The sequence below is a fragment of the Caretta caretta genome, chromosome 3, assembly GCF_965140235.1.
Source record: "Caretta caretta isolate rCarCar2 chromosome 3, rCarCar1.hap1, whole genome shotgun sequence".
Taxonomy (NCBI): Eukaryota; Metazoa; Chordata; order Testudines; family Cheloniidae; genus Caretta; species Caretta caretta.
In genome coordinates this window covers 128,186,570-128,200,430 of record NC_134208.1, presented here as the reverse complement: position 1 = coordinate 128,200,430, position 13,861 = coordinate 128,186,570, and the positions used below count along the sequence as shown (strand labels likewise).

General features: G+C 38.8%; 1 protein-coding gene across 23 annotated transcripts in view; it reads right to left on the bottom strand.

The window, feature by feature from the left end:
* Window positions 1-13,861, bottom strand: part of AFDN (afadin, adherens junction formation factor) — a 219,471-nt gene that overhangs the window by 147,610 nt on the left and 58,000 nt on the right. For all 23 annotated transcript variants that reach the window (XM_075126862.1, XM_048843986.2, XM_075126868.1 and 20 more), the window contains exon 2: window positions 5,020-5,215. In XM_075126862.1, coding sequence (XP_074982963.1) covers window positions 5,020-5,215 — 196 coding nt within the window. The remainder of the gene's footprint in view (window positions 1-5,019; window positions 5,216-13,861) is intronic.

Sequence of the window (13,861 nt, the reverse complement as noted above, 5' to 3'; positions counted from 1 at the left end):
ATATACACACCAAGCTCACCCATCCTTGTAGGCAGTGCATGTGTAGTCTTGCGTGTTATACAACAAAAGTGGTGGCTGCCATATGTCCCAAGAGTCGTCAGCAGGTGTGTGCAGACACCCATGGGCTGTCTAAGATCACTGATATGAGGGAGGTCATTGCTGTGATTCAGGGTATCGGCAATGATGCTCTGGCCTCCACTGAGTTCAGGTGTGCTCCTATGAAGTCCACTTGTTGTTCTGGAGTTAGGGTAGATTTTTGCTCATTGATTTGTAGTCCTAGGGAGTGAAAAAGAAATATGGCTTGTCTAGTGATGTGTAACATTTCTGTCTGGGTAGAGCCTTTTAGCAGGCAGTCATCAGGTACGGTAAGATCAATATTCCCTGTTCGCACAAATGTGCCACTACCACCACTAGGGTTCTGACAAAAACTCATGGAGACATAGATAGTTTAAATGGCAATACCCTGTACTGGAAGTGAATCGTCTGAGAGCAATGTGGATGGTAATGTGAAAATATGCATCCTGTAGGTGGACGGCTGAGAACCAGCCCCTCTCTTCCAGTGCAGTTAAGTGTGATCAAGTTCAATGTGACCATTCTGAATCTGTGGGTACAAACAAATTTGTTGAGTTTTCTGAGATCTAGAACGGTCTCCAACCTCCATTTTTCGTCTGAGTCAGGAAATAATGTGAATAAAATGCCTTCCCTCTGAGTTCTGTTGGAACTTGTTCCCCAGCCCCTAATTGTAGAAGGTGATATACTTCTTGTCTCAAAAGATGCTTGTGGGAGGGGGAGTGGGTTGGTGGGATGGAGGTAAAGGGGATGGTATAACCTATTCAAATGATTTCTAAAACCCATTGGCCTGTGGTGATAGAAGCCCATGTATGATATAATGGTTGTAGCCAATGACCAAAGGTTTGCGATAATCTGCTTATTGGCGCTGGTGGTGGGGGAGGTCGGGCATACCCTCAAACAATGTTTCAAAATCAGGTCTTCTTTGGTGGTGTTTGGGACATCATAGCCTGAAGCTGGGTAGGGCAACGTCTCTGTGGTCTGTGCCTTTGTCTTTGGTTGTCATATGGTCTCTACTGGTGCTGTGACACATTGTCTCTGCTATGATTGTAAGGCTGGTATCTGCATCTCCTCTTAGGGGGCATGTAGATCCCAAGGGCCCTCAGTGTCGCTCTAGAGTCCTTCATGGAATGGAGGACCTCATCCATCTTACTGGAGAAGACCTTGTCCCTGTTGAAGGGGAGGTTCTCTACTTTGTTCTGAAGTTCCTTTAGGACATCCAATGAGCGTAACCAGGATGCTCTGTGCATAGCAATGGCTGTCACTGATATGCATGCCGCTATGTCTGCCATGTCAAGGGATGCATGGTGCACTGTTCTAGCAATATGTTGGCCCTCACTGATGATGGCTTGGAATTGGTCTCTTTTTCCCTCCGGAATTTCCCGGATGATATCGTTCATTTTGGTATAATTGTCATGATTGTATTAGCAAATAATGCCATGTCACTGAAGAGTAAGCTTTTCGCCCCAAGAGGTCTAATCTCTTCCAATCCTTGTCTTGGGGAGTGGGTCTGCATGGAGGTTGTTTGCCCCATTGGTTGACCACCTCCACCACTAAGGAGTTAGGGTTGTGGGTATGAGAAAAGGAAGTCCATACCTTTATTTGGCACATAGTATTACCTGCCAAACACTTACTGGTTGGAGGGATGGTGGCAGATGTTTGCCACACCGTTTCTACAGGTTCCATCAAACCATCATTTAGGGCAATGCTATTTTTGTCATGCAAGGTGTGTGTAAGATCTTGAGGAGCTGGTGTGTCTCCAACTGACGGCTCCGGGATGCACTGACACCTGAAGTAGAGCATCCACAGAGACAGCACTTGAAGGAGAAACTAAAAGCTGTTTCCACAGCCTGGAACAAGTTGCAGAAAAATTGCTGCTGTATTGCTTTTAATGTTCTTTCTACATTTCATCATCACGGAACACTGAAGAAATACCCAACAATAAAGTTAAATTGCATGCAGTAAAGAAGTGGCTGGATCAAGCACTTACTCCACTGCATTTTCTTGGCATCATTCTCAACCCAAAGTACCGGTATAGATGCCTAATTGCTGAAGATGCTGCTGCTATGACATGGGCATCTAATAATCACCCAGTCATGCCAACCATAATAAATTTCAGGGCTGGAAATGAACCATTCAAGCACTACATATTTGCTGATGGTGGTATAAAGAAAAAGAGAACCCACTGAACTGACAGACGTCACGAGGTAAGCACCTGGAACTGGAGTTTGTTGGAAGTGCTAAGCCAGCTTTTGACATCAGTAGCCTCTCTCTTCCACAGGCCCAGAAAGAATATTTTCTTCATTTGGACGATTTCTCAACTTTGAATTAATTAAATTGGGAGTTGAAAAAGCAGCAAAACTTGTCCCTCTTCCAGTCTCTGAATAAAAACAGGGAAGGAAGGGATGAGATCTACTAGTTTTAGAAGACTGAAGGACAGCCTAAGTAACTTAAGAGACAGTTTTCATTTTCAAGAGACGTCGACAAGTAGGAAAGCTCCAGTCACTTATACTTCAGCATATTTGAAAATATTCCCAGGTTGACCTGAAATAATCAGTTTAATTCAATGACTACAGTTAATCCCCGTGTTCCGTTAATAAATCATTTAGTTGTAAATGTGAAACATGTTTTGATAAGAGATGTTTACCTATCCAAAACATTTAAAGCTGCTGTTTAATAAAAACAAATTTTATATGCTGTTGTGTTTAATTAAATCCCAGTTACCATCCTAATGCAGCTTGACATAAATCATGACCAAAGTTAATTATCTAGTAAATAAGCAATATATCTATGATGTTACACCCTCTAGTCTTCATAGAAATATTGTTATAATATGAATACAACATAACTAAGATATACTTTATGCAAGATAGCTCACGTAAAATATCATTGGAAAAACTAAGATTTACTGAATGTGATTATCCAATTTGTATGCCTGTATCATTTCTGTATCAGAAGTTAGGAATATTGACTATGTAACAATTACAACTGTGCGTACACTTGGGAAAATGCCCACCAGACAGTAAACAATCGTCCTGAATGAGCCATTTAAGAAGGACAATAGAACTCTGAAGATACTAATTTCCCACCTTCCTGAAGAGTTCCCTGGGATGCTGCATTGACTCTACAGGGTCAGATGATAATGTCACCTGATGCAAAATATCACCTTGGACACTGCTGGTACTTTTCCTCTGTAGGGGGACAGGTATCAAACAAAGTTTTCCTGCCTTAGGTAAATCCTTTTTAAGCTGGGGAGGGGGTTAATCTGGACTCTCCTCCATTGCCTACCCAAGAAGAAAGACTGCTGAAAGTACCTGAAGTAACAAAGAAACTAACCTGAGGGGAAAGGCAGGGGTGAGTACAGACTGAGATGGGGTCCAGTTTGTAAGAAGAAATAATTAGAACTCTACGCTACAGAAACTCTGCAACTTGCCTAAAACAACATTTAGGGTGAGAAATTACTTCTTGAAACCAGTCTCTTCAAGATCTTAAGCTTAGTATGCGTGTTTTGCTTTATTTGCTCAGTAATCTGCTTTGTTCTGTTTGCTATCCCTTATAATCACTTAAAATCTGCCTTTTATAGTTAATAAATTTGTTTTATTATTAAACCCAGTTTGTGCAATTTCTAACTGGGGGGCGGGCAAGAAGTTTTGCATCTCTCTCCAATTTGAGGAAGAGGGTGAATTTTCATGAGCTTGCACTGTGCAGATCTTTCTATACAGTGCAAGACGGTACTATTTTGGGTTTATTCCCCAAAGGGGGAGGTGTGCATGTGAGTGCTGGGTGAATCCTCTCACACAGAGCTGACTTCAGTCTGTGTCTGCTGCTGGGTATGGACCTACCTGCGTGTGTGTGTGTGTGCGCGTGCACACACACACACACTGCAAGAGGTCAGAGTGCCTACTTCAGCAAAACAGGGAAAGGGAATCCAGGCTGATGGAGCAGGAAGGGCTCAGTGAAACCACAGTACATCAGGTGGCATCCCAGAAGGGGGTGGGGGTCTAACCCATAACAATATCATTCACCATCTTCTAACATACTAAAATGTACAGTTAATATGAAGCTGAAAGTGTTAAGCTATGTAACTACTTAAATAATGTATACAACTATAGTGTTCCCTCCTAGATGGCAAAAAGGTGTGCCAAATCTAATGTAAAGGCCCTATTTAATTGTAAATCAAGATATTTTAATGTTTATATCAATCAATGAGCATGCACCTTTCTTTAGAAAATAATGAAGTACAAATGAAACAGCTGATCAAAATTGACTTAAAAAGAGGCTGTCTGCTTGATTTAAATTGCCTTGATTTAAATCAATCCACCTAGTTTTAGAAGAAACTTTTCCTATTTAAAAATCTTTTCTTTCTTCTATTGCTATTTCTCTATTGAAAGAGACAAAAGAAGAATCTCAGTGTGCAACGCGAAGAGGAAAACTGACGATACACCAAATGCTATCAAATGCGCCAACCAACATTTTCCCCTCTAATGTCTTTCAGGTACTGTAAACTGTGATGCTACTTGTAAAAGCAGGTAAAAACAACCCTTTCTGAGAGAAATGTGTTTAACATGACAGTGTCCTTTCACTAGATTGTGTTCCTTTAACTACAGCTGTGCATTTCACCTACATTAACTTGGTCGTTTCTGAATGAAGGCCTTTTAGTTAGAAATGAGTATTCCCACACCATGTCATCACCCATCTAAAGGATAACAAGTATAATATTTTCAAAAAAGGTCACACCATCATCACAATTTACACAAATTGTGTCTACGTTACACCCCATTATATTTTGAAATACTACCACCACCAGATGAGAACCCTTTGCAGTTATATATTTAAGTGCCAAAGAAACCGAAGTACATTTGTTATAGTAAGTAGTAGGAAACATTTATCATCTTTCTATATCCTTTTAAGAAAAAATACAGGATTGAGACCCAGACAGCATATACTAACCTCCACTGACATGCACTTCATAAAGTGAGTATTTAGGAGATGACAACATTCGCATGTCTGGTCGGAATTTCTCTGCAAGTGTTTCTATTACATCTTGCGTTGTGGCAGTGCTAGAAACACGAATACATTTTGTTGCAAAGTTTCCAGCTGCTTTGTCTTGAAAATAAAATCTCATGACTCCATGAAACTCCAAATCCTGTAATGAAATAAGAAGTGAATGTAATTCTGATTGAAACGCTTTTTCTTTTCCCCTTGGGAATGGAGGAAATTATTCCAACCATACACCTTTGATTTATGTCTGTATAATTTAATAAATTTTCCTGAAGTATTCTAAGCACACTGCATTTCAATAAGTAGAGGAAAGGAAAGTTGGAAAAGCCTGGGATATTCTAGAAATGCAGGTGTTTATTTTTTAAATACTCCATACTGTTAGGGATGGTTTTATGAGCTAAGCCTTTAATATTAAACACACAGACACCCAAGAATCATCAGTTTTCGCTGCAGAGGAATGAACTCAGCCCTTCATCCTTCCAGAGCAGGCTGAGTAAAATAGACAGTTTACTCAAACATGTGTGCTCTTTTAAATGAGACAAACACCAAAATCCTGTCTGTTTTGCATGGACATTAAAATCCTAATGATTTTTATAAGAGTTTGTTCCCAGGTGTCCTTGGCAAAAAAAATTCTGGGAGGCTGTTGTCTAAAGTTTTGAGCCAAGAGCCAGTTTATACCCTGAATATTAATTTAATATAACAACTATTGACTGCACCTTTAGCTCCCAGAGATTTAACAGTAGGTGACCACCAAGACAAACCTAAATGGAGCATCAAACCTATGTAATGAACTGATAGGAGCCTCCACTGACACCATGGCAGAAATAGAACCTTCATAATCTTGGTGATATTTTCTCTGAATCACAGATTACTGAAATACTCATGAAAATTATATTTTTATTCTAAGAGGTTAGTGGCAGAGAACGTGTTATGCTCTAGGCCTGTGAAAGACAAAACTTGACACAACAAGATATATATGTGACCAGAGAATGCCAATTTTACTGTGACCACTGTTCTTCCTATAGCATACTTCCTCTTGCTCTTCTCCCTCCCCCACCTTAACAGATTAAGCTTTTTAGGGTAGGGACATGGCTTTATCTATCTGTAAAGAACCATGCATACCTAATGCACTACAGAGATATAAAGAAAAGGAGTACCTTGTGGCACCTTAAAGACTAACGAATTTGAGCATAAGCTTTCATGAGCTACAGCTCACTTCATCGGATGCAACAGAGGTATAGTGGTTAATGTCAAAAACATTACAATTGCCTTATACATAAAGGTTACTTCTGTATTTGCAATGCACCCTGGGTTAGGTATTCTATATAAGCAAACAGAATATTATGGTAATGTTATCGAACACAAAACTTGAAAGGTTTTTTTGAAGCTTTTAAAGCACCATATTAATTATAGCATAAAAAGACAGTTTTAAAAGGAGAAAAATGGCAGCCCATAATAAAGGAGGGAGGCAGATGAAAACTTAAGGGCCACCATCAGCCTGTCCATGTGAATACACTGGTTTGATAAATTCCCTCTTGAAATATACTTTTGGTCTGGAATAAGGGAAGAGGAAAAGATAACTAAGTGAATATAGTTGCCACAAAAGATGGTTGTGTTTTTAAATCAGGAATTTTTTCTTATCCATTTACCTGAGAAAAGCACAGACTCCCATGGTGTTAATTGCTGCACAGCCTTTCAGTCTGTGAACTAAGGGGTCCTCTCCTATTCAGATTTATCATTCCTGTTCAAATTTAATCTCTTCTCCTACATTCTGGCAACTTCAATCTTCTATGCAATATAAAAGCATAGGGAACTTTTCATTTTCAGAATTTGTCACATAAAAATGAATAAACATGCACAGATGTCTAATATGAGTTTTAGTCTTGCATTGTGTTTCTATTTCCTTCTATTCAAATTCATGTACTTAAATTTTAGATTTTGCACTGCCGTGTAAAAGTGACAGTTAATTTCATGTGAAAAAATTGCAAAGCACTCAGACCAATTGCAGTTCTCCAGAAAAATGACCAGTATGTGGATGTAGGTGCAAACTACAAACATTTTTTTATTTTCCTTTTTTTTTTTTGTAAAGGGAGGGGTGTAGTATGCCACATTTCCCAGACAGATTTCACTTGGCTATTATTTGTTGCTTTATTTCAGAATTCTTATAAATGTGGGCATTATTCTTTTCATCAAGTTGACATTGACCATTATGCTGCATTTCTAAATATAAATGCACCATTCTTTAGTAGGAAATGGGGACAACTGAAATAGATTATAATTTGGGACTTAAATTCACTGATCCCAAATTAACATTCAGAAAAGCACTCTTGGCATCAATACATAGACCCTGTTTCCAAGAGACAGATAAGGACATACATCAGCAAGAATCTGAATGTACAATGACATTCAACTGGAAATTTATTTTTTAGTTTTGGATACTATAGAAGACAGTATTAAATCACTAAATGCAATAGATAGCAAAGGGGACACAAAAGTTAAATAGTTCATGCTTAACTGTTTATGGGTCATTACATTCAATTTTCCCCAACCATTACTCTTTAAAAAATTATATGGATTACAAATTGAGAGCTAAATTACTAACTGTCTAATATGGGTTTTATTTGGGGAAGGGGTGCGTGAAAGATGCGGGAATGGATGAAGTGCCATGGAAGCTTCTGTCCTTAAAGCCATCTTCTACTACTAAAGCATCTGAGGAGAACCCAAGATTCTTTCATTGTAGCAGTAGGGGTAGCCAGGAAGAGTCAGTCCATTACCACTCTGGAGGACGAGGAGGAGAGCCTCTCTCAAATTACCTGCAAACTGGTGTGTATGAGGGAAGCGGTGGTTGGAAGGGAAGAAGAAGAATTTCTATTCTATTATACAAGTGGCAAAGTACATGCGTTTGGCTGAAGCAGTAGTCTTCAGAGCTCCAGCTGCCACCACTTCAACAAGTGCAGCATTCAGGAATGAGGGTGTTCATATGTAGCAGCATCTCTTTCCAGAACAGTTTTGGATATTCATGATTTTTGCCATTTAATTCTTGGTTGCATCTAGCAGCTGCACATATTTTTGTGGGAATACAAATCAGACTTTTTTAAAGCTTCTGGGATTTTTTTTTAAATGGTGTTTACTTCATTTGTAAAGAAACAATTAAATACACTTGAGCAGAAAGTCACAGTTTAAACAAAACCTAACAGATCTTTAGGAAGTTACAAGGTACTGAAGTTGCCAGAAGTTAACAAAAAGAATAAAACAGAATGAAAACAACTCTCTAAATGTCCTGTCTTTCCCCACAGCTAATTCTGAAACTAATCTTTAACTGCTTATACTTGTTTCACAATGGTGGGGAAAATATTCAAGGCATTACTTAATATTTGATTTTAAAAATTAATCTGGTTCAGACACTATCTTTTCTAATCTGCTTCTACTAACGAAGAATTCAGTCAGTCAAGAATATGCCCTTTGCCACTTGTATAACAGAATGCAAGTTCTCTCTGTAGTTGAACAAGTATTTGTGATAAATGTAAGGGTGCTTGGTAAGGACTACTGACCTGTATTCCAAGACATGGTTTTTGTATTGACTTTCTGGATTGCTAGGCCCAGATTCTTAGAGGTATTTAGACGTTGGAGTGCTCAGTGTTATAATGCCTAACTGATTTAGAAGCCTAAATCTGTATTTTCAAAAAGGGATTTAGGAACTTACAACCTAAATACCTTTAAAAATCTGGGCCTTAAGACTATATGGCTTTGTCTTAACTGAAAAAGTTGTGTTTTTACCATAGGATAGCTAAGGGCTTGTCCACACGGGCACTTTACAGCACTGCAACTTTCTCACTCAGGGGTGTGAAAAATCACTCCCCTCAGTGCAGCGAGTTTCAGTGCTGTAAAGCGCCCGTGCAGCAGACAGTGCACCAATGCTAGAAGACGCACTCCCAGCACTGGGAGCTACGCCCCTCGTGGAGGTGGGTGTTTTTGAGCACGAGTAACGCCCTCTCCCAGTGCTCTGCTGCGATGACACAAGGCACGTTAAAGCGCTGCCAGTGTAGACCAGCCCTAACACAAATTAGCTGTTTTGCTGTAAAATCCTATTGGAGGTGAGAAAATGTAGTTTTACTGTAAGATAAACTAGGTGAGATCAACCATTAGCGGGGGAAGGGGATACAGTGTTAAACTTGCCTGGCTAGGTTGTGGTAAGTTGTCTTATCTCACTATAAAAGCCTAGTGAACTACTGTTTGTTAGTTACCTCACTGTAAAAAAGACACCTTTTTAAAACAAGGACAAAAGCCTTCCAGATGAGAACAGTTTCAAGCACCTCTCACAGGTAAATACAGTCACAAGACTAGTGATTACAAGCCGTTAAGACTGACTGGATCTAAAAACTACCCAAATAATGGATAAATGATCATGGGGTGGAGAAAGAATGAGTCAGACTTCACACTTGGATCCTGTAACCAAGACACGACTAAGCAAAAAACTGGCTCTGGTCTACACAACAGAGTTAACTCTGTAAGCGTCTACTGGTTAATCTACACTGGCTCGGGTGCACTGCCTACAGTAGCGCTTTATAGCGCTGAAACTTGCTGCGCTCGGGGGGGGGGGGGGGGAAGAGGGGGAGGAGGAGGAAAGAGTTTCTTGAGTCGGAGATGGCAAAAATAGGCTTCCAGACCACTGCAGAACTACAGAACTGTATCATGTGCATGGGGGTGGTGGGGCAGAAAGAGTCCCAGAGATAGGACAGACTCTTCTGCCAGACATCAGAAATGGTAACATACAAAAGCCAGTAGGAGAACACTTCAATCTTCCTGGACATTCAATAACAGATTTAAAAGTAGCCAGCCTTCAACAAAAAAACTTCAAGAACAGACTTCAAAAGAGATACTGCAGAGCTACAATTCATTTGCAAACTTAACACCATCAATTTGGGCTTGAATAGGGACTGGGAGTGGCTGGCTCACTACAAAAGCCATTTTCCCTCTCTTGGTATTGACACCTCCTCATCAATTATTAGGAGTGGACAACATCCACCCTGACTAAATTGGCCTTCAACATTGGTTCTCCACTTGTAAGGTAACTCCCTTCTCTTCATGTGTCAATATATATATTTATGCCTGTGTCTGTAATACTCACGCCATGCATCTGAAAAAGTGGGTTATTTACCCACGAAAGCTTATGCTCAGATAAATCTGTTAGTCTTTAAGGTGCCATCGTACACCTCGTCACATTTATTGGAAGCAGAAGAATCAATTAATCTTACATAGGTCAAAAAGCAAAGATGGTAAAAACTCTGAATCACTCCCAAATAATGCTGAATTGAAAGTAAAAGAGGTGAAAATCTCCAAATACTATTAGTAATCTCCTGAACACTCATGCATTCCACAATTCAAACCTTTAAAAATACTACTTTTATGGAAGAAACTGAGCACTTCATTTTAATATATAAAACATTTACTTTTAATAAATTCAAAACGCTTTACACATTTTTTCCAGTGACATAGTATGCACGTATAACATTAGTTTACAACTTTTCTTCCAGAAGAATTAGAGAAAGTTTCTCTATCTGGAGCCATTCATTCATTTAGCTGATGTACTGTATACTATCAACAAAGTTCGTTAAACTTCTCCGGTAGCAATGTTTAGATGGAGAAATGAATAGAAATGGTGTATCAAAAGTGTGTACCAGGTATGTATATGAAATTAAAAAAATAAATTTTGCCAATGGACAAAGTAAAGTTATGTTGTTAAGTGTATACTAAGTAATCTATGGCCTCTTCCACAGATACTCTTGGATACTGAGTTATGCCTTCAACACAAATGCAACTGATTTTCACAAAAATTTCACTTTGTGATTAACTGTACTCAAGATTAGTCTATTTGTATCATCTAAAGAGTTTAAATTGGCTTGCTTTAAACCACCCACACCCACACAATGGATAAAAGAATTTTGCTTTCCCAATAAAGCCAAAATCTAATTTTAAGTATGATATACATTAAGTACTAATAACCTTCCTTTACAAAGCAGAAAAAAAATAGCAATTTGCACAAAATGTTTTACTAACCTCTTCCAAAAAAGGTTCAAAATTCACACCATAATTTTAGTAAAACAACAAAGACATGGATAATGTGAACATAAATATTGGGATTTTGCTGCTTCAAGTAAAAATATATCCCATGTCCTCCTCTACGATGAGCACAGAAAATCATAGGTAATATTTATCTGCTAAATTTCTTCCTGTATAATAAAGTGACTGACTGATTAATATTGCCACAGCCAGTCAGATCTGCCCCTCACATCCAAAACAATATATTTCATAGTTTCAGTTATGACTTGTTTACTGCAAAATAAAACAGCAGTAAATACTATGTGCCACAGGAGAGAATAATTTTTAAAATATCAGTATCTTCATATAGACAAAAGCCGTCAACAGGTGTCAACAAAAAGGTCACGCACAAGCTAGCTATGCTACAACAGAAAAGATTTCAAAACACAATGAAGCTTCATGAAAGGCTTTTAAAATATTCCATTTAGAAACAATTCTGGGTGTCTCTAATTGTGTTACTATGGGTATTTGCATGAAAACAGCATCTCACCTTTGTGCTTTAGGTTATGTCTACACTTGCAGAGTTTTTGCACTGTAAATTTCACCGGTGATAGGGAACTGGTGAAAGCGCTGGTTTGTGTACTCACTTAATTCCTCAGGCGTCAGAGTGTTTACATTAGCAGCACTTCCATCTCCGATGAGAGCCGCGTTCCAGGGCAGCAAGTGTAAAAAAAACAAAAAACCCACCCCCCACGAGGGGAGTAGCTCCCAGTGCGGGTGGACTGTCTACAGCACTGAAACTTGGAGCACTGGGGAGGGTTTCCCACCCCGAGTGAGAAAGTTGCACCGCTGTAAAGTGGCAGTGTACACAAGTCCTTACTTTCAGCAGAAAGGTGAGCTGTGCTCTTGGGGACAGCTAATGGCAACATAGATATCAGTCTTTAAAAGAGATGCTACCCCAAAAAACTGCAAGAGAATATAGGTCAAGTATGAAATCTAGGAATAAAGGTTTGTTAAATATGCAGTGTAAATACACTATTAAGCCAAGGGATGATTTTGAGATATTTCATAGCTAACTGAATTTGTCTATGTTCAATATATTTCCCTGCTTGAAAAGCCCTGTTGGGAAAAAGGTCTTTGATGGTCTTCCAATTCCCTTTGCTCCTTTGGAGCAGGAAAATATAGGCAAATAGCCAGAAGAAAAGAGATTCCAGGAGCAACTGGTGCTAATAAACTTCCGCACTCTGAAGTAGGTGGTGAAAGGAGTCTTAAGAGTGAAACAGTGGTCTGAGCAGTGGAGGGAACCTGGACTTCCCAAAAAATGGAATAAAAAGGCTTCAGCAGTCAGACTGATTATACTCAGTAGTGCATGTCTGTATCTCTGGATGCTCACGTATGAGAAAGCAGAGCACTCCATTCCAGCAACTGATGGGACAAGGATGTTATCTCTTAACAGCTAGAGCATGATAGTGAATAAGGAGACTAGAACAAACACAGAATTCCAAGGAGCCAATGGTAATAATGGGGAATGAATAGGCCTATTTTAAAATATTTTTTCATACTTCTTAATTACAAAGCAATAACGGTATCATTAAATGATATCTGAACTAGATATTAATACATACAAGATCAAACTTTGGACAAAATTTTATTCCTTTAAAGCACAGCATATATGTATGGGTTTCCCTTTGGGACACTGCCACCACAATCCTGCTGGAACACCCCTGAGGGAACACACTTTTGGCATCAGCCCTGGCTAGCAGAGTTGTTTTTTGTTTGGTTTATTTTTGCTTCCTAAGTGACTAAGTATTTCCTAGCTCCAATTGTCATAGTAAACATTTTTTCTTCCCAGTATCTAACAGGTAATCATGCAAGTATTACTGCAATGACAGCATTAATCTCAACTCTCTCCGTTCCCTTAATTCTGGCTCTGCAGAGATCTAAACAGGACAGGACTGAAATCCAAACTTCTAATCTATGACCGTTATTCAGACAAATATATTTTCCAAATATTCTGCAAACTTAATATAAATATAATAAACTTTTAAAAAGAAAAGGAGTACTTGTGGCACCTTAGAGACTAACCAATTTATTTGAGCATGAGCTTTCGCGAGCTACAGTGAAGTGAGCTGTAGCTCACGAAAGCTCATGCTCAAATAAATTGGTTAGTCTCTAAGGTGTCACAAGTACTCCTTTTCTTTTTGCGAAGACAGACTAACACGGCTGTTACTCTGAAACCTGTCAAACTTTTAAACTGGCAATTAGTCTTAATTAATTTAAAATTAATACAAATTAATTTCAGGACACACCACACATACAAAGTCTGGCATAACAATAGAACTCCTATTGGAGAAATTGCTGGGAAAACTCATGGGATGCCTGCACTATATCTGACCTGTCGAAAAATGCTTGATACATTACAAAGGAATTAGTCCCTCCCTCTTTCCATAATCACAAATATGCACTGATTCAGTCATCCTTAGGACTACCACTGACAATACAACAGAAAAGGCAGTGATCCTTACAAGATTTTAAAACTCAGGATGTTTAGCCATCATATGAGTAAGCATTTATGTTTGAATGATGCATAAATCAAAATATTTTTAGCATGCAATTCCAACAGCTACATCAGTTCATAGACAGGCTAGATTTCAGTGTACACCATCTCTACAGTCAAGTATTTAAAAATCCTAACTGAACTTGAAAAAAAGATTGATGATACTATTAGTGGCAATTGCATTAAACTCCCTTC